Genomic DNA, 16,419 nt, shown 5'->3' on the forward strand with positions numbered 1-16,419 from the left:
TAAACTATCAAGTCCGGGCCGAGAGCGGGAGCAGATACAAGGTCAAGTTGATCACCTTTGGAAGGTTGGAGATGGAGAACTTCGGAGTGATTCTAGTGCACGTGAGGGACCAGGCTCCGACATTACAAAGTTGATGTTTGCTTTGTTCCTCACCGTTCTAGATTTATGTCAAAATAGCTTTGGAACTTTGACTAATTATAATAGAGGATTAAGTATGATATTGGGCTGGAAACTTGAGGAATCAATAGATTACATGGCTTGAAGTACACCCCACGACCTGCTTTCAAATGATGAGTTCATTACCACAGCATTTCTCCTGGCCAATACGTCACTCCAGTCAGATGCCTAGACCGTTTTATCCACATAGCATATGCATAAACCGCAATACTACTGCAACTAACTTCGGATCCAGATTGTAGTTAGGTGAAAAGACCACCAAGGAAGTATATATAAATTCACATGGGTCTTCATTCGCCTCTCAGGAGAAACTAAAGTCTTGTGCAAGAAAAATAACAAAGCCTTCATCATGCATAGATCATGAACCAATATCCCTTCCCAACCAAGAAGCCAGACCAAAACTCGAAACCACATAACACCAGCTGCCGACCAACGAGTCGTGAAATAGTAAATGCTTCGCACCAGGCTAGACCAATACAAAAAAAAGACAAATTGACCATAATAAACATATTTTCATGATGTTTATTTCATATCGGCAGCGGTCAGTGCCTGGACAATACTGGTACCCTCGCTGAACCGGGTGCGGAAAATACGGTTGGCATTCTGGAACATGCCGTCCTTGAGGGAGACGACAATGAACTGGGATCCCTTGAACCGAGTCTTGATTAATCGTCCAATATTTTGTGTGTGGGATAGATCCAATGCGGCGTCAACCTCGTCGAGAATGTACATAGGAGCGGGCTTGAATTGCAAGAGGGCCATGATCAGGGACAAGGCGACAAGAGATCTTTATCAAAGTTAGTTATGGAAATTTTAGGGGAAAGGGGAAATTGTGAGACATACCGTTGTCCACCACTCAACTCCGTCAAGCTCTGCTTCCAAACCTTACCCAGAGATACCTTGACTTCCAGACCGTCTGTGATATCCTTGCCCTCAGGCGGGTCCAGTTTGGCAAAGCTACCGGGCAGTAGCTCCTCAAAGATCTTTCCAAAGTCACCATTGACCTTGACCCAGGTCTTATGCAGAGCCTCCTTCTTATACTCATTAAGGTTGAGAATAGTTTCCTCGATCTTGCTCTTGTCGCGAATAACGGTTCTCATCATGTTCTTGAGAGCGGCCTCCTTTTTCTCGACGCTATCTATCATGTTCATGACCTTCGGGTTGATCTTCTTCTTCATACCCTGGGAACGTTCGGTCAAGTTGCGCAGTGTTGACTTGCACTCGGCGATGTTCTGGCTCTGGAAGTGGTATGGCGTATTGGCGCGACCAAACTGCTCCTTCTCATCCGCAATCCACTCATGCTCTTGCTCCATATGAGCGACAGCTTGAGAGGCGCCATGCTGGTCTTTCTGAAGTTTCTCAAGCTGGTGGCCCAGCTTCTGCATCTCCAGGCCCTCTTCAGTGATCTGCGATGACTTGCTCTTCATTGTGGCATCAAGCTCGGCGAGCTCTTCGTCAAAACCGGTCAGCTTAGCCCTCTCATCCTCAAGATGCGCCTGAGCAATGTCATGAGCGTCCTTGAGCCGTGTCTGTTCCCGCTGCAAAGATTCAATCTCTTCGGCCTGGGCCTTTAAGGTGTTTCCTGACTCTGCCAACTGCTCTTCGGCCGCTGAAAGATCACTTCCAGCCTGTTCAGAGTCCAGACGAGAGGACTGGAGTTCCTTCTGTAGCTCTTTCACAGAAGCAGAATTCTTCGTGAGGCCCTTCTTGAGAGCATTGAGTGAAGTCTGAAGCTCTTCCAGCTTACTGTCCTTGTTGTTGCTGAACTCGCTCATATCCTTCTCGATGCGCTTGATATCTTTGGACGCTTCGGCTTGACGAGTCTTGGCATTGGCAATGTCGGTCTTCAGCTGCTCGATATTTACTTTCATCTCTTCGACGGCCTGAATGATCGAGGAGGAGGAGTTGCTGTTGATTTGCTCCTCTGTGAGCTTGATCTCGTGGGTCTTGAGATCCAAGTCTTGTTTGATTGATCGAACCGCATCCAGCTTCTTCCGTTCTTTGTTCATGTTGTCTTCCAGAGTAGCAAGCTGGCGCTCCTTGCTCCGCAGCTCCTTGGTAATCTCATTGAGTTTCTGTAGGGTTACAAGCACGCCACTAGAGTTGGGAGCACTTCCACCAGACAGGGTACCAGATGGGTCGTAGACATCGCCCTCTAGGGTGACGCTCTTCATTCGCACAGCAGGATCGAACGTTACCTTCTTGGCTGTATCGGCATCATTGCAGATCAGGGTGTTACCGAAGACATAGTTCATTGCTGCAAGCACGTCCTCATCGAATCCAATTAAAGACAAAGCAAGATCCACCTTGCCCGGAGCAAGATTCTGAGCAGCTCCGATCTTCTCTACAGAGGCTTTGAATGCCGCGATCTTGTTCAAAGGAATGATGGTCACGCGCTTGCGCAGCTTTCCCTTCTGAAGCAGCTGAGTACCAGTCTCAGCGGAGTCGACCACAACGTTGTACAGACGACCACCGGCACAAATCTCGAGAGCAGTGGCAGCCGGGACCTGATCCTTGTTCAAAGTGAACAGTTGAGCAACCAGGCCTTTAACCTTTGAACGGTCAAAGTTGGGGTGGGGATCGGCGTAGTTGAAATCAACGTTCGCCACCTTTCGTCGGAGGCCATCAGCTCGTTGGCGAAGATCTCGAATATCGCGCTGTAGCTGGGACTGTTCTTGATAGATCTGCTCCTCTTTACCAGGCTCAAAGCCAAGACGAGTGAGCTCTGACTCAAGCTTCTTAGCTTGAGCCTTGAGACCCTCCAAGTCTTTCAAAAGGCCTTGATTTTGCTCCTTTGCCTTCTTCGCACGCGGTTCCTCCTCTTTGATTCTCTTCTCAAGGTGAGCAATCTTGAGTTTCGCTTGTTCTTGCTCTGTGGAGGCATTGCTCGCCCGGTTTCGTGCGTCTTGTAATTGTCCCTGGTAACCGCTCTCCTGTCCCTCCTTCGAGGCGACACCTGTCTGCAAGGTCTGCAGCAATTCCTCTTTTTGCTCCACTTCAACATTCTGCGCATCGAGCTCAGCTTTAGCGGTATTATACTGGGCCTGCACCTTGTCGTAGATCTTCCGCTTTTCCTTCAGTGCCTTCTCGAGCTCACTGACAGATTTTTGCATGGACTTGCGCTTTTCCTTCTCTTCCGCCATGCTAGAGTTCTTCAAATCGAAAACGGTTGTCAATCGGACTAACTCATGTGAGTGGTTCTTGACTTCGTCTTCAAGACCTTGGAATTTGCCGCCTTTCCGGAGCTCCTTGTCGCGCGCAGAACGGACTCGCTTGACGTCCTCCTCTAAATGCGCGATCTCGCTCTTCAGTTTGATTGCATTTTCTTCCAATGCCTGGACCATATCCCTCTTGCTGTCACACTCCTCACCTGCAACGCGTAGTCGCTCCCCGCCGCGCACATAGTCATGTGCCACAACAAGTCGAGTCAACCGTTCCAAGTCATTCTGCGTTTGTTGGAAGTCGAGGAATGCACGCTTTTCAGATCGAAGCTTCTCCAGCTTGGGCTCAATCTCTTCCTTGAGCAGCTCTTCGATCTCGCGCAGTTTCAACTCCTTCTTCCCCATTGTCTTAATCGCCTTCTCTCGTCGGTCCTCGAACATTCGTGTGCCGGCCGCTTCCTCGATCATTGATAGGATCTCAACCGCCTTCATGTTTAGCACCTTGGTGATACGACCTTGCATAATTAGGAAGTTGGGGTTGTTGATGTTTAGCTGGACACTCTGGAACAGGTTCTGGACGGTTTGCTGTTGTGCGCGGTGACCGTTGATCAGGTATTTGCTGGTACCGCCCAGCACAATCTGTCGGGTGACGGAAATGTTCGCATACTCTTCGAAACCGATCGGAGATTTGGATGTGTCGCGGTTGTCGAAAACAATGGTCACGCTAGCCTTGGTAACACCGGCTTGACCACGCTTGTAGATAAGGTCTTGGAGGTTTTGCGCTCTGACAGTGGTCATGTTGGTAATACCGAGGACGAAACAAATGGCATCGAGAATGTTGGATTTACCACTACCGTTCAGACCGGTAATGGAGTTGAACGATTCATCCCTGGAGTACGTTGTTAGCTTATCCTCATTGCGATCATGCCTTCGCTTTCGTCGTCCGGAGAGAGGAATCGGTTGCGCACCATCCCGAGATAACCGTACGCACGGCGTACGATTTGAAGCCCTGTAACAAGTCATTAGCAAAGCGCGGGAAGAATAGAGCATAGCGACATACGTCAATCACAATCTCTGTGATCCTCATGGTTGCGACAGCGAGTCGGCTCGCTAGGCGGAGTACATCTAAGGTCGGAAGAGATGAAGAGGGGCGCGATTGTTGTTTTGCCCGCAAATCAGGTGTTTATGGTTTGCCCGTTTTGCACTAGCGCTGGGGTGACATAAGCATAATGGACCTTGATCACGTGATATATACCCCGGACACTTTCGTCGTGTATGTTTCCGTCTTATGCGTCGTCTCACTTATCAGCACTAGAGCACTCAGTTCACACGATCTGGGCTTGCTACCAAGGTAGACATGCGATCCAATCACGTCAGCCTTTTCTTTCCAATGATGTCATATTTGACGCTTTCTCTTTGCTATCGGAAATATGCATAAAGTATCACCCCAAAGTACATACTTCGCGGAGACATTCTCGGACACTTTTCGATCCTATGCCTAGCGCAGGTGAAATCGAACGGCCACACCTTGGTAGCCATTACAAACATATAAAGTACCCTAGAAGTCCAAATTGAATCTTGCGTAAGTATCAGCTTCACTCATCGAGAAATTACCTACAGCTACAAATTCATCAAACACATCAATTCCAACTTCATCCATACATCGTCAACTATGGCCCAAGAAATTCCAGACTGGAACATTCTCTTCAATGACGACAAGTTTATCAAAGCTTATAGACTCGGTGAAAGGGCTACCGTACAATTCGCTCAGCTTCTCATCGGCCAGAGTGGCATAGTAGCTTACTCAAAGTCGCACCAAGACCGTCCATTGGTGGTTCTTGACAACGCTTGCGGCACTGGGGTTGTCTCCAGTATTCTTCAGCGCGAGTTGGACGAGCATGTCAGGGCCAAATGGCAGCTGACATGTGGCGACCTTTCGGAGGGAATGCTTGAGTACACCCGGCGCCGGGTGGAGAGCGAGAAATGGCTTAATGTAGAGGTGAAGACTGTGGATGCGCAAGATACAAAGTTGCCATCCGAACACTTTTCGCACGTCTTCACGGCTTTTGGTATGTAAATGCTTCATCGTATATCTGTCACAGGTGACTGGTCCTTGACTTACATAACCGCTATATTTATTAGCCTTTATGGCCCTTCCAAAAGGGTTGGATGCATTGAATGGTAAGTCTCCTCACTTTTCGCTAATCTGATGTGACCTGATAATGCTGGTAGAATCCACCCGTATCTTGCAACCAGGAGGAACCATTGCTTTCACTACTTGGATCGAGCGTAAGTTGAGCTGCTGCTAAATGTGCGAGGGTATTAAGGAAGCAGCAGCTAATGATACATGTCCAGCGAGCTGGCTAAGGGATGCTGGAAAGGCAATTGCGACGATATCCAATGACCTTCCATGGCCGACAGCCGAGGAATTCCTGGGCATGATAGGCCAGGGTCAATGGAATTCTGTGACATGGATTGAATCCCAGCTCAGAGACCGAGACTACCGTGATATCAAAGTCAACGTTGTCACGAAATACAACACACTTTCGGTGGCTGAGTTCGTGGAGATGACCATGTTCATGATGCCTCTAGTAATGAAGTGCTGCTGGTCGGAGGCCTTGCAGGAGGAGAACAGAGACAAGGTTAAACCGGCCTTAGAGAAGTACCTGGCCGGTGCCTACGGAGAAAAGGGCGAGGTGCCTGGGGAATGGATCGCGATCCTTTCGACGGCGCAGAAGCCTGCAGAATGCCAAGTCTTGGATGATATGGCTACTTGTTAACGTGTTAGGGATACTCAGGCACCTGAGCAGAATAGCCGAATCCTGAACGTTTAATACAAATCTGACAAGGTCATAAAGGCCATTCGAGTCAGGCCATGACTTGGTTTGCCATGTAGCCTGTTTATTTTCCCGGTAAATCAACACGCCCATTTCCCGAACGACATTGTACTTTAGGCCACCCGTAGAGCAAAATTACAGAAAGCAGACAGCCTAACACCATTGATTGAACAAAGGACTGACCCGAGCCATATTCACGTCAATTCAATTTATGAAGTATGATGCGCCTGACTAATGCCACGAGAGACCCGGTTGGAATCCAGCCGGTTGTCCAGATCCTCATACCGAAGGATGAAATCACGCTGTGAAGACATAGTCAGTATACATAGTTTTCAAGCTCTTGGCGATAATCAGAAATCACGTACCCGAACTTTCTTCCAGGTGGCAGGATCCCACAAGAGATACACGCCACGTTCGCTTACACCCCGTTCGACATCAACAGGGCCAGGGTATGTCTCATCACGAGTCAGCCAACACCGCTCCAGCTTGTGATACCGCCATTTGCGTCCCATCAATTCTTCTGCGACCAGCTCCTGCATAATATCTCGGGGCATGCTGTAGAAAATGTAGAAGAGGGTTTCGTCGCTAAACCCTGGGATTCGGGACTGAAGGGCTTGGATGTTCGCAACATTGTAGCAAGAGGGGAGAGAAAAATCCTGTTCAAGCGGTACTGCAGACATGGATGACACGAACGGAGAGGCGAAGGAGGTGTGGAGAGGTCTAAGGCACGTGAGAATTCATTAGCTAGAGTCGCCAGTGTGTTCGAAGCGGGCGCGCATACTCAGGCTGATTCAAGTCCAGGCCAAGGGTCATCAAATCTTGACCAACAGCGAGGCTGGCCACGTCGGGGCTCTCGCTGTGGATCATGCGCAACAGGCCGGCCAGGCCGAATCGGTCAAGCTCACTCATCTGTGCGAGAGGTGGTTGTTCTGCACTTTGAGCACCAGCGACTACCGAAACATCCTGGCCTTCGGCCTGTTGTTGTCTTTGCTGCAATTGTTGCGGGTCGCTGAAGTTGCGTTGACCCGACATGAGAGTGTTGTTCAAGTCCTGTAGTGTCGGTGAGTGCGGGGCCTGGGAAAGACGATCGGCGATTAACCTACCTCCTTCTCCTGCCCCAAAACCCCATTGGGTCCTTGGTTAACGGGCGACCGCGATGTTCCAATACCTACATATTGAGATCAGCTATTCATCTTCGCCCATACATTTCTCCCGCACAACAACGAATAACATACTGGTGTTGTAGCTTCCAAACGCAGTATTCTGCAGCAATGAGCTCCGATTATCTTGGCCGATCTCAGCAGCAACGTTTCGACCCAACGGAGGGAATTCGTCGATGTTACCCGTCTGAGGCTGACTTCCGGCTCCTAGCTGGCTACTAATGCCCTGTCCGCCATTCCTGAAATCATCCAGTCGATTGGTGAACTGGGCGGCGGAGGGAAACATGTCATCGTGAGGGGCTTGTGACGGCTGCTGTACAGGATGCGGTTGAGTTTGGGAGGTTCGAGAAGGGGGTTGCGACGTAGGAAGGTGCTGCTGTCTCTGAACGGGGGTATGTTGTGCGGCTCGTTGACTGGCGTTGGCCCAAACGAGTTGCCCGGGGTTCTGAGATTGTGACTGCTGGGGCGCGCCTGAAAGTGAAGGAAATTCGCTGAAAGCACAATCAATGTCAGTTTCTTTGATCATAATGCATTCGAGCCCACTCGAGGTTAAAGTCATGTGTTTGATCGACCAGAATTCCACTCACGAGAGGTCTAGCGGTGTTGCTGGTTGCGAGCCACTCAAGCTCTGCGCAAAACTGCCCATAGTTCCCATATTTCGTTGCTGGTTGGTTTGTAGAGTGGGAGTTCCGCTCACAGGCAGATTGAAGTTCCAATTCGCTGCGCCACCTAGATCAGCACCCCACGCATTAGCATCCACCCATAGCTCCGGTCCTAACAACGCAATCCATCACGAGCCCGCAGACGTACCCAATTTTCCGTTTGGCAATCGTGCGGAGGCCAATGTTGCGTTTCGGGCTTGTGCTTGCTGCGGCGCGGGGAATCCGGACATGCCTCGTAGCGGCTGTGGACCAGGTCCTAACACAGGAGAACAAGGAGTTAGCAAGATCTACGCGGTCTCAAATGATGGTGTTCATGCTTCGGCCCAGCCCAGGAATGTGTCCACAGATCCTTGCGAAAAATGTCTCGGTCGCATATGGTGATGCCGTCTTGAACACGAGCTGCCATTGCAATATAAAACTCTTCTTGGTTCCATACTAGGCGGGCGAATACCCATTTTCCATTGGGTTTCGTAAAGGAGGCTCTGTTGGGGTAACATGACATTTTTCTCTATAGCGGGGGCAGGCCGGGGACGAGGGCTCGGAGGGTAATGAAGAAACTGACGCACCTGGTCGATTCATAGTTGAGAAAACGGGACACAAGGCTGAGAGAGACGATCCCAGAAATTATACAAAACTCGTTCGGGGATTAGAAACGGTAGAATATCAAACCGATGCAGGATCTGTGGAGCGTTGGTAGTCCACCATGAAAGGCCTCTCCAACTTGATGCGGCACTGCTCCGCCTGGAGGTGGAGCAAATCGATTGGATAATTAGGCGCGCGGATGTTCTGGGAAACACAGGCAGCCTCAAGGTATCATGAATCGAATATTCTTGTCGGATAAGAAGGACGCATGAATCTGTCCTTGAGACAAAGAAGCGGTATTTTTAAAGCGACACTGCTGAGGCAATGAAATAAAACATTGCTGTATCGTTATAGCAAAGCGTCGCTTTAGATGGTGTACACGTGACCGTCCGTTGAGCCCGAAAAATCGCATCTCCGTTCGTCTTGCATTTCCCCTGCAGTCGTCAATTCCAACATCATGCATCGGCCAGTCGCTCGTTTGGCCAAATACGGGGGCTTTGCCCTGGCTGAATTGCCTCCGCCATACCTGGCACCCTCCCTCCATTTCACGCCTCGATTCCAATCCTCGAGCTTCTCCACGACTCCCGTTGCCGCTGCCCGAGAGCGAGGACGCGACTTGAACCGAACCCGAGCTGTATCAGCCATTCATCGCACTGGCCCACGATTCAAACTTGGCGTTTCCAAGTACCCATTGCCGAAACCTGTGTCCTCTGAGAACCTGCCTCCCCGGCCCAAGAATCCCGACCATGGACTTTGGGGATTCTTCCCTCCATCGCGTGAGGCCATCAGTGTCCCGGAATTCGACATGGCCCACGGTGAGTAAATCAATGCTCTAATATTTTCCTGCCATCGTACAAAGCATGTTCTAACTTCCGATTCAGGTCGCTCATGGGCTGTTACCGAACTCCGCGACAAGAGCTGGGACGATCTTCACAAACTTTGGTGGGTCTGCATTAAGGAACGCAACCGTATCGCTACCTCGAACATGGAGAGAGACCGTCTGAAGGCTGGATACGGAGAGCACGAAGCTGATGGCCGGGACAAGACTGTAAGCTCCCTTACCTCTATTTCGACGCTCTTGTCAATCTTCAGTCGCCACGACAAGCCATCATTTGTGGTTCCAAAAGCCTTTCTGGCTAGTTTCATTCTATGTGTCCTCGAAACTTGGTTTGCTAATAAAACCGTCTTTTTAGATCGTGATTACCATGAAGAGCATCAAACATGTGTTGCGTGAGCGCTGGTACGCTTGGGAAGAGGCACAGCGTCTGTATGAGCAGGGAGCTCGCCCGGAGTATGAAGATGTCATGGAGGCCCCTGAGGCTGACGAGGTTCAAGCCTCCAAGCCTTAAAGATGGAGTCATTCCGATCACTGTTGTGAGAGTTGGTTGAGACCCATTTGAGGAATCTGTAGCAATATTCTGGTGATCTTTCATTGTGTTTTCTATATAGTTTTTTCATGTAAAATATCAACAGCGCGATGTCTATGGAAGCTTGTCTAGTCTTGAATTTAAGTCATCGCAATGCGAGTTTTATAACATCACTCAGGGGTTCCTGAAGAGAGATAATTATAGACCCAGGGGCTTAATCTATAAATCTCGATGCCTATAGGTTGGGAAAGGGGCCTTTCTCGAGAATCTGCTCCGTGGATGAGGTAAACTAAGTCACTAGTGGCGGGCCCGCCAAATAGTCTCCTCTTCTTACCGCTTCTGTTGATCCGCGGGGACAAGATACCAGGAGAAACCTTTCTTTTTCCCTTTTGCCTCCGGCTAACTCCCTTCCTTTTTGTATCCTTCTTTACCCCCAATATCATCCCGCTATATCCACTATGGATGAGATCGCGCCCGAATACGATGTCGTTGTGCTCGGCACTGGTACGATGCTACCCCGCCATTCCACACCTCTTCAAACGCTGACCAACTTCTCGTGCAGGATTGACCGAGTGTGTTCTGTCTGGGTAAGTTCTTGAATTAACCATGATTCGTGACTAATGCTGACTACTGCTTCTTTGTATTAGTGTTCTGAGTGTCAAGGGTAATAAGGTCCTCCACATCGACCGCAATGACCACTACGGAGGGTACGTAAATGGAGCTTCGTACCACGCCACCGATGGAATGTAGCTAACAATTGCTTTAGAGAGGCAGCCTCCGTCAACATCGAAACAGTATGCCAGCTAAATGGAGCGAGAAAGAGACCCTACTGACCGCCTCTGCAGTTGTTCAAGAAGTACGGCAATGTTCCCGCCGGGGAGGAGCCTTGGAAGAAATATGGCCGTGTCAATGACTGGAACATTGACTTGGTCCCCAAGCTGCTGATGGCCAACGGCGAGTTGACAAACATTTTGGTTTCCACCGATGTCACCCGATACCTCGAGTTCAAGCAGATCGCCGGTAGCTACGTTCAGCAGGGCAAGGGTCCCAAGGCGACCGTGGCCAAGGTGCCCTCCGATGCTGGTGAGGCTCTGCGCTCTTCTCTCATGGGTCTCTTTGAGAAGCGCCGAGCCAAGAAGTTCCTGGAGTGGGTTGGCGAGTTCAAGGAGGAAGATCCCGCCACTCACCAGGGTATGTGATGCGAATGTTGCCAGAGGTGTATAGTAGCTAACTCGTTTAGGTCTGAACATCAACGCCGTCACCATGAAGGATGTCTACGATAAATTCAACCTTGAGGAAAACACCCGTGATTTCGTTGGCCACTCCATGGCTTTGTACCCATCCGACGAGTACATCAACCAGCCCGGTGTGGCTGTCGACGCTATCAACCGTATCCGTCTCTACGTTAACTCCATGGCCCGTTACGGAAAGTCCCCATACATCTACCCTCTCTACGGTCTGGGTGAGCTTCCTCAGGGCTTTGCTCGTCTTTCTGCCATCTATGGCGGTACCTACATGCTGAACACCGACATTGATGAGGTGCTGTACGAGGGCGGCAAGGTCTCCGGTATCAAGGCCACCATGAAGGATCGCGATGAGAACGCCGAGGTCATGAAGTTTGAGACCAAGACAAAGAAGATTATTGCCGACCCCTCCTACTTCCCTGGCAAGGTCCGCGTTACCGGATACCTGCTCAAGGCGATCTGCATCTTGAAGCACCCCATTGACAAGACCGATGGCAGTGATTCGCTGCAGCTCATCATTCCTCAGTCCCAGGTCGGACGCAAGCACGGTCAGAAATATCCTGCTCTTTTTTTGAGGTCTCTCGCTGATTTTTGTAGATATTTACATTGCCATGGTCTCCGCTGCACACAACGTTTGCCCCAAGGGCTACTACATTGCTATTGTCTCGACCATTGCCGAGAACGACGCTAACCCTCACATGGAGCTTGAGCCTGGCTTTGAGCGCCTGGGCGCCATTGAAGAGAAGTTCCAGGCACCTCCCATTCCTCTTTACGAGCCTCTGGAGGATGGTACCAGTGATAACATCTTCATTTCCAAGAGCTACGATGCCACATCTCACTTCGAGACCACAAACGGTAAGTACCTATAGCACATTAACCCATTTTGTTCTTTTCACTAACTCACTTAAGTTGATGTGCGGGACATCTACCGCCGTGCTGTTGGCGAGGAGTTGGTTGTTGAGGGTCTCCGTGAGGACCAACAGCTTGCTCAGGAGTAGATATAGATATCCTTCCATGGGATGATCTATGACCTAGATGCTAGGATGATTATATTCTCTTGGACATTTTGATGCTCGTCGTTCGTTGATTCTTTGTTTTCCTCCACGGGTCCCAGGTCCCGGTCAGACTAAACAGGAGGTTGTAGCAAGCGCAAATATACCTGTCTCTCATCATCATTCATTCCTTCTTTTATGATATTCGCCATTCTAAATCACACCGAGAAAGGTGGGTATAAGTATATAAAGCCGTTATAAACATCCAGTCTATACCTCAAATCCTCTGATCAACCTCCGGGTCCGTATTAGCTTTCTCGTGCTCCCCAACAACACAAACATCCCCAGTATCCGCCTTCTGAATCTCCGCCCGTAACAGCGCCAACCGTTTCCCAACATGCATAACCTCACACACAATCCTTGCCTCCGTCCCAATTGGCACGGGCCGGAGATAAGTCAACCTCAAGTTCCGGCTCACGCCACCAAACCCGAACTTCCCGGGCGACGAGACTCCTAGCAAGATCGTGGTCGAAAGGATATCAATTAGAGTCGCAGCACAGCCACCATGCAAGCTTCCAAGTTTATTGCTGAGAGAGGGAGTTACGGTCAGAGTGAAGGCAACTTTAGTGGGTGGACCGCGGGTTGCGGATTCGAAGCGGAGGTTGCATTCTTGGGCGTTGACGTCCCAGCGCTGTTAAGCTTGTCAGTCAGATACCAGCCGGATGTGGTGAGGGCTTGGATTAGCAGGTATACGCACTACGTCGGCGGCTTCCTTGCCTATCATGTACGTGCATTCGTAGACGTGTTGCTCGAAGTCGGTCATTTCCCGAGCTGGCGGGAGTATTTGGTGAGTGGACATGATATGTGAGGTTCGGGGTATATGGAGAAGAAGAGAACAAAGAAAAATCAAAGGCGTGAGCACTCTAGAATTATGGGGTGTAGGTAGTAAGGAAGATCCGTTGCCCAGCTTAAGGTTACCCCATGGAGCTCGGTCGGGGGTGGACGAACCTCGGCTCGGATGAAAGACCTGGGCGGCTTTGTTCGCCGGGATTGGGATTGGGTCAATCTGCCTTTTTATCAAAGGTTGGGTACTGAATATATTTTCGATACTAGGTCACTCTGTTTCCACGACATGAGCCAATGGGTAGTCTTGCGTCTATAGCTTGATGGCAGAATGCATTTGGCCATCCGGGCTTTATCCAAGGGAAGTCAGTTCATGGATATATTCCGAGGCTTCGACCATGATCGCAATTTTCCCAAATACAAGGCTACAAGTACCGGGTTTTCAGTGATCATAGGAAGACCGCATGGACTTTATAGATAAACCTAGCCAATAAGCAATATTCTCCAAGTTTCTCAGTCGCAGAGCGCTAACTTCAGCTCTAGACTATAGATCAAACTGATCATGTGACCGTTGGTTATATAACAGGGCGTGACCAAAAGCGGCAAGGGGTGTGCACTAAAAGGGAAAACCATTTCGCGCAGCCTGAGGCGCGTAAAACACGGAGATTGCGATTTGTTGCCGAACAATCGTCAACAGCTTCCCCTTACACCTGGATTCACTGTTCGGGAAGCACACCTGGGCACATCAGTACTTCATTCGATTCCTGGGCTTTTAATCAAGCCATTTATCACCAAAATAAAGGCCAATGAGCTCCCAATTATAACGTACCCGGCACGGCATGATCCTTGAGACGCAATTGATGTGTTTCAATTGGCCTTGATCATATCAGCAGTCGCAAGGACTCTACAAAGTCTCTTGTGGAATCCACTGTCGGATTTTTCCTTTCTCAGCAGCTCGTATCCCACGATCCTATCCTTTGATTCAACTATACATCTACCGCCTCAACTACAGCGCAATCATGAGGGATCCCCGCGCAGCCAAGCGAAGAAGAGTCTCCGAAGAGCCAGCCCATGATGAGGACGGTGATGTCGCCATGGGAAGTGAAGGTGATGATGCCTACTCCGCGCCCTCATCTCCTGATGCTGAACCAGACTCCGAAGAGGACCAAGAATACCGTGGCCCCCGATCAAGACCATCTCGACGACAATCGACACGCCGAAAGAGTGTACAGGTACCTGAAGGGCTTGGCTTTGATGATGCAGACGATGCGTCAGATGTGGGGACGCCGAGGAGCACACGCGCAAGCGGACGGCAGCGCAAAGCGCCCCAGCGATACGAAGGGGATGGTCAGACACCCACTTCGACGCGGAGGGCAGCTGCTACACCTCGCAGTACTCGTGGAGCAAGAAGTGTCCAGAAGACGAGACAAGAATCTGTAGATGACGTCGACATGGGCTTCGATGAGAAATCGCCCAAACCACTCGCGAGGACGAGATCTAGACGAGCTGCCGCCAAACCGAAGTCAAATGGTACAAATGCTGGATTTGTAAACGAGGACCAATCAGACTCACCGGAGACATATAATGACGGTCTTGATGATCTCGTCGCGATGCAGCTCCAACAAGACTTGCATCAAGAACAGCCTGAGGTGGAGGAGAGCGTGGAGATGGCAGAGCCCCTTCCTGAGTACGTGGAAGCTCTACAGAATATTTGCCACCGGGGGCTTGATAAAGAGGCCCGCATTCTTACAAACTTTCTCCTGGAGAAGCTTGCTGGGAAGCGACAGATTCCCCTCAAAGGACTCGAAAGCGAATACGACAAAGTCAACCATCTGCTTGAGCAGACAGTTACCGTTGGTGAAGGTAACTCAATGCTCCTTCTAGGATCACGAGGCTCTGGAAAGACAGCAATGGTCGAAACGATCATTTCATCTCTTGCGAAGGGTCATGGGGAGGACTTTCATGTTGTTCGTCTGAACGGCTTCCTCCATACGGACGACCGTCTAGCTCTTCGAGAGATGTGGCGTCAGCTTGGTCGTGAGACCAACACCGAGGACGACACTCTCAAGATCAACTCTTATGCGGACACAATGGCAACTCTCTTGGCCTTGCTCTCCCACCCCGAGGAGCTATTCGGGACTTCTTCAAACAAAAATGGAGTGACGGCTGCCAAGTCTATCATTATTATTCTCGATGAGTTCGACCTATTCGTGACTCATCCGCGACAGACATTGCTCTACAACCTTTTTGATATTGCGCAGGCCCGAAAGGCGCCAATTGCAGTGCTCGGGCTTACCACCAAAGTCGACGTGACTGAGATGCTTGAGAAACGGGTCAAGAGTCGATTCAGTCACCGATATGTATATGTTCCACTTCCTAGAACATACGAAGTTTTCTCGGAAATCTGCATGGCAAGTCTGGATCTCAATGAGAACGAAACCCTACAACTTGCAGACGCACTTGGTTCTGAGCGTGCTGTCTTGGAAACGACAGGTTGGAAGACACTACTGGATGGCTGGAAAGTATATTTGAAGGTAACAGCCACCATAAAGGAAAAAACCACCATCCACCTGAGCTAACATCTTCTCCAGCACATGTGGGAGGACAAGGACTTCCAGTTCCACCTCAAACGGATCTACCACCAGACCAAGTCCGTAAAGGACTTCCTGACGAGTGCACTGCTACCAATTAGCGATCTAAACCTCAGCACCCAAGCAGCCGACAAGCTCGCAATGCAAATCCCAATCCCAAAGAGCTTCGCCTCGCAATCCCTTTCCTGCTCTGACCCAGCACCCCTCCCATTCTCCGCATCAATCACCTCCTCATCGAGCCCTTCATCATTACCACTAGCCCTGCTCCTCGCCGCAACCCGCCTAGCAGCACTCTTCGACCCAGGACTCGATGGTCCTCAATCCCAAAGCGTGGCACCACTCGCACTGTCCTTCCCGGCAGCCTACGCCGAATACGTGCGTCTGCTCACATCTGCCAAAACATCCGCTTCGGTATCCGGTGCTGCAGCTACACCCGGCCGTGTTTGGGGCCGCGACGTGGCACGCGAGTCCTGGGAAAAATTGGTTAACTGGGCACTTGTCACGCCAGTCGGCGGAGGAAACGGCACAGCTGATGGACAGATGTTCCGTGTGGAAATCAGCTTCGAGGAGGTAGTTGAGATGGCCGGTTCGGGCATTTCTCTTGGCCAATGGTGGAGAGACGGTTGATACTTACAACCGTATCAGAAATATATACTCTACTGAATTACATGTACCCGGGTAATCCATCAGTCACTCCAATTGATTCGCTCAGGCCATAGAACCAGAACCAGCTGCACCCCCACCCTTCCCTATTGATCCTTCACGCATGGTAATCACATCGGTTACCAATCCACCATTCACAA

General features: G+C 50.2%; 7 protein-coding genes across 7 annotated transcripts; 4 read left to right on the forward strand and 3 right to left on the reverse strand.

The window, feature by feature from the left end:
* Positions 1-699: 699 nt before the first annotated feature.
* N7484_004934 (condensin subunit SMC2) lies at positions 700-4,425 on the reverse strand (the record flags this gene model as incomplete). The annotated part of the gene is made up of 4 exons (XM_057115354.1): positions 700-964; positions 1,021-4,227; positions 4,307-4,347; positions 4,399-4,425. 4 exons carry the CDS (start codon positions 4,423-4,425, stop codon positions 700-702), a joined length of 3,540 nt encoding a protein of 1,179 aa, XP_056975494.1.
* A 585-nt stretch (positions 4,426-5,010) lies between these two features.
* Positions 5,011-6,118, forward strand: gtmA (gliotoxin thiomethyltransferase; the record flags this gene model as incomplete). The annotated part of the gene is made up of 4 exons (XM_057115355.1): positions 5,011-5,407; positions 5,481-5,519; positions 5,571-5,627; positions 5,694-6,118. 4 exons carry the CDS (start codon positions 5,011-5,013, stop codon positions 6,116-6,118), a joined length of 918 nt encoding a protein of 305 aa, XP_056975495.1.
* A 266-nt stretch (positions 6,119-6,384) lies between these two features.
* On the reverse strand, positions 6,385-8,576 carry N7484_004936 (NOT2/NOT3/NOT5 family protein; the record flags this gene model as incomplete). The annotated part of the gene is made up of 8 exons (XM_057115356.1): positions 6,385-6,477; positions 6,541-6,895; positions 6,957-7,225; positions 7,279-7,343; positions 7,411-7,826; positions 7,923-8,064; positions 8,146-8,253; positions 8,564-8,576. The coding sequence occupies 8 exons, from the start codon at positions 8,574-8,576 to the stop codon at positions 6,385-6,387; spliced, it is 1,461 nt and encodes a 486-aa protein (XP_056975496.1).
* Positions 8,577-9,036: 460 nt separating this feature from the next.
* Positions 9,037-9,928, forward strand: mrpl4 (mitochondrial 54S ribosomal protein uL29m; the record flags this gene model as incomplete). The annotated part of the gene is made up of 3 exons (XM_057115357.1): positions 9,037-9,394; positions 9,461-9,627; positions 9,773-9,928. 3 exons carry the CDS (start codon positions 9,037-9,039, stop codon positions 9,926-9,928), a joined length of 681 nt encoding a protein of 226 aa, XP_056975497.1.
* Positions 9,929-10,404: 476 nt separating this feature from the next.
* On the forward strand, positions 10,405-12,188 carry N7484_004938 (secretory pathway gdp dissociation inhibitor; the record flags this gene model as incomplete). The annotated part of the gene is made up of 8 exons (XM_057115358.1): positions 10,405-10,450; positions 10,509-10,533; positions 10,594-10,653; positions 10,713-10,740; positions 10,792-11,137; positions 11,187-11,738; positions 11,788-12,045; positions 12,100-12,188. The coding sequence occupies 8 exons, from the start codon at positions 10,405-10,407 to the stop codon at positions 12,186-12,188; spliced, it is 1,404 nt and encodes a 467-aa protein (XP_056975498.1).
* A 271-nt stretch (positions 12,189-12,459) lies between these two features.
* Positions 12,460-13,041, reverse strand: N7484_004939 (PaaI family thioesterase; the record flags this gene model as incomplete). The annotated part of the gene is made up of 2 exons (XM_057115359.1): positions 12,460-12,873; positions 12,940-13,041. The coding sequence occupies 2 exons, from the start codon at positions 13,039-13,041 to the stop codon at positions 12,460-12,462; spliced, it is 516 nt and encodes a 171-aa protein (XP_056975499.1).
* A 1,003-nt stretch (positions 13,042-14,044) lies between these two features.
* N7484_004940 (origin recognition complex subunit 4) lies at positions 14,045-16,243 on the forward strand (the record flags this gene model as incomplete). Its single annotated transcript, XM_057115360.1, has 2 exons — positions 14,045-15,559; positions 15,617-16,243. 2 exons carry the CDS (start codon positions 14,045-14,047, stop codon positions 16,241-16,243), a joined length of 2,142 nt encoding a protein of 713 aa, XP_056975500.1.
* Positions 16,244-16,419: the final 176 nt, after the last annotated feature.

This window comes from Penicillium longicatenatum (assembly GCF_028827895.1).
Source record: "Penicillium longicatenatum strain IBT 33135 chromosome Unknown contig_2_segment0_segment0, whole genome shotgun sequence".
In the NCBI taxonomy this organism is placed as follows: domain Eukaryota; kingdom Fungi; phylum Ascomycota; class Eurotiomycetes; order Eurotiales; family Aspergillaceae; genus Penicillium; species Penicillium longicatenatum.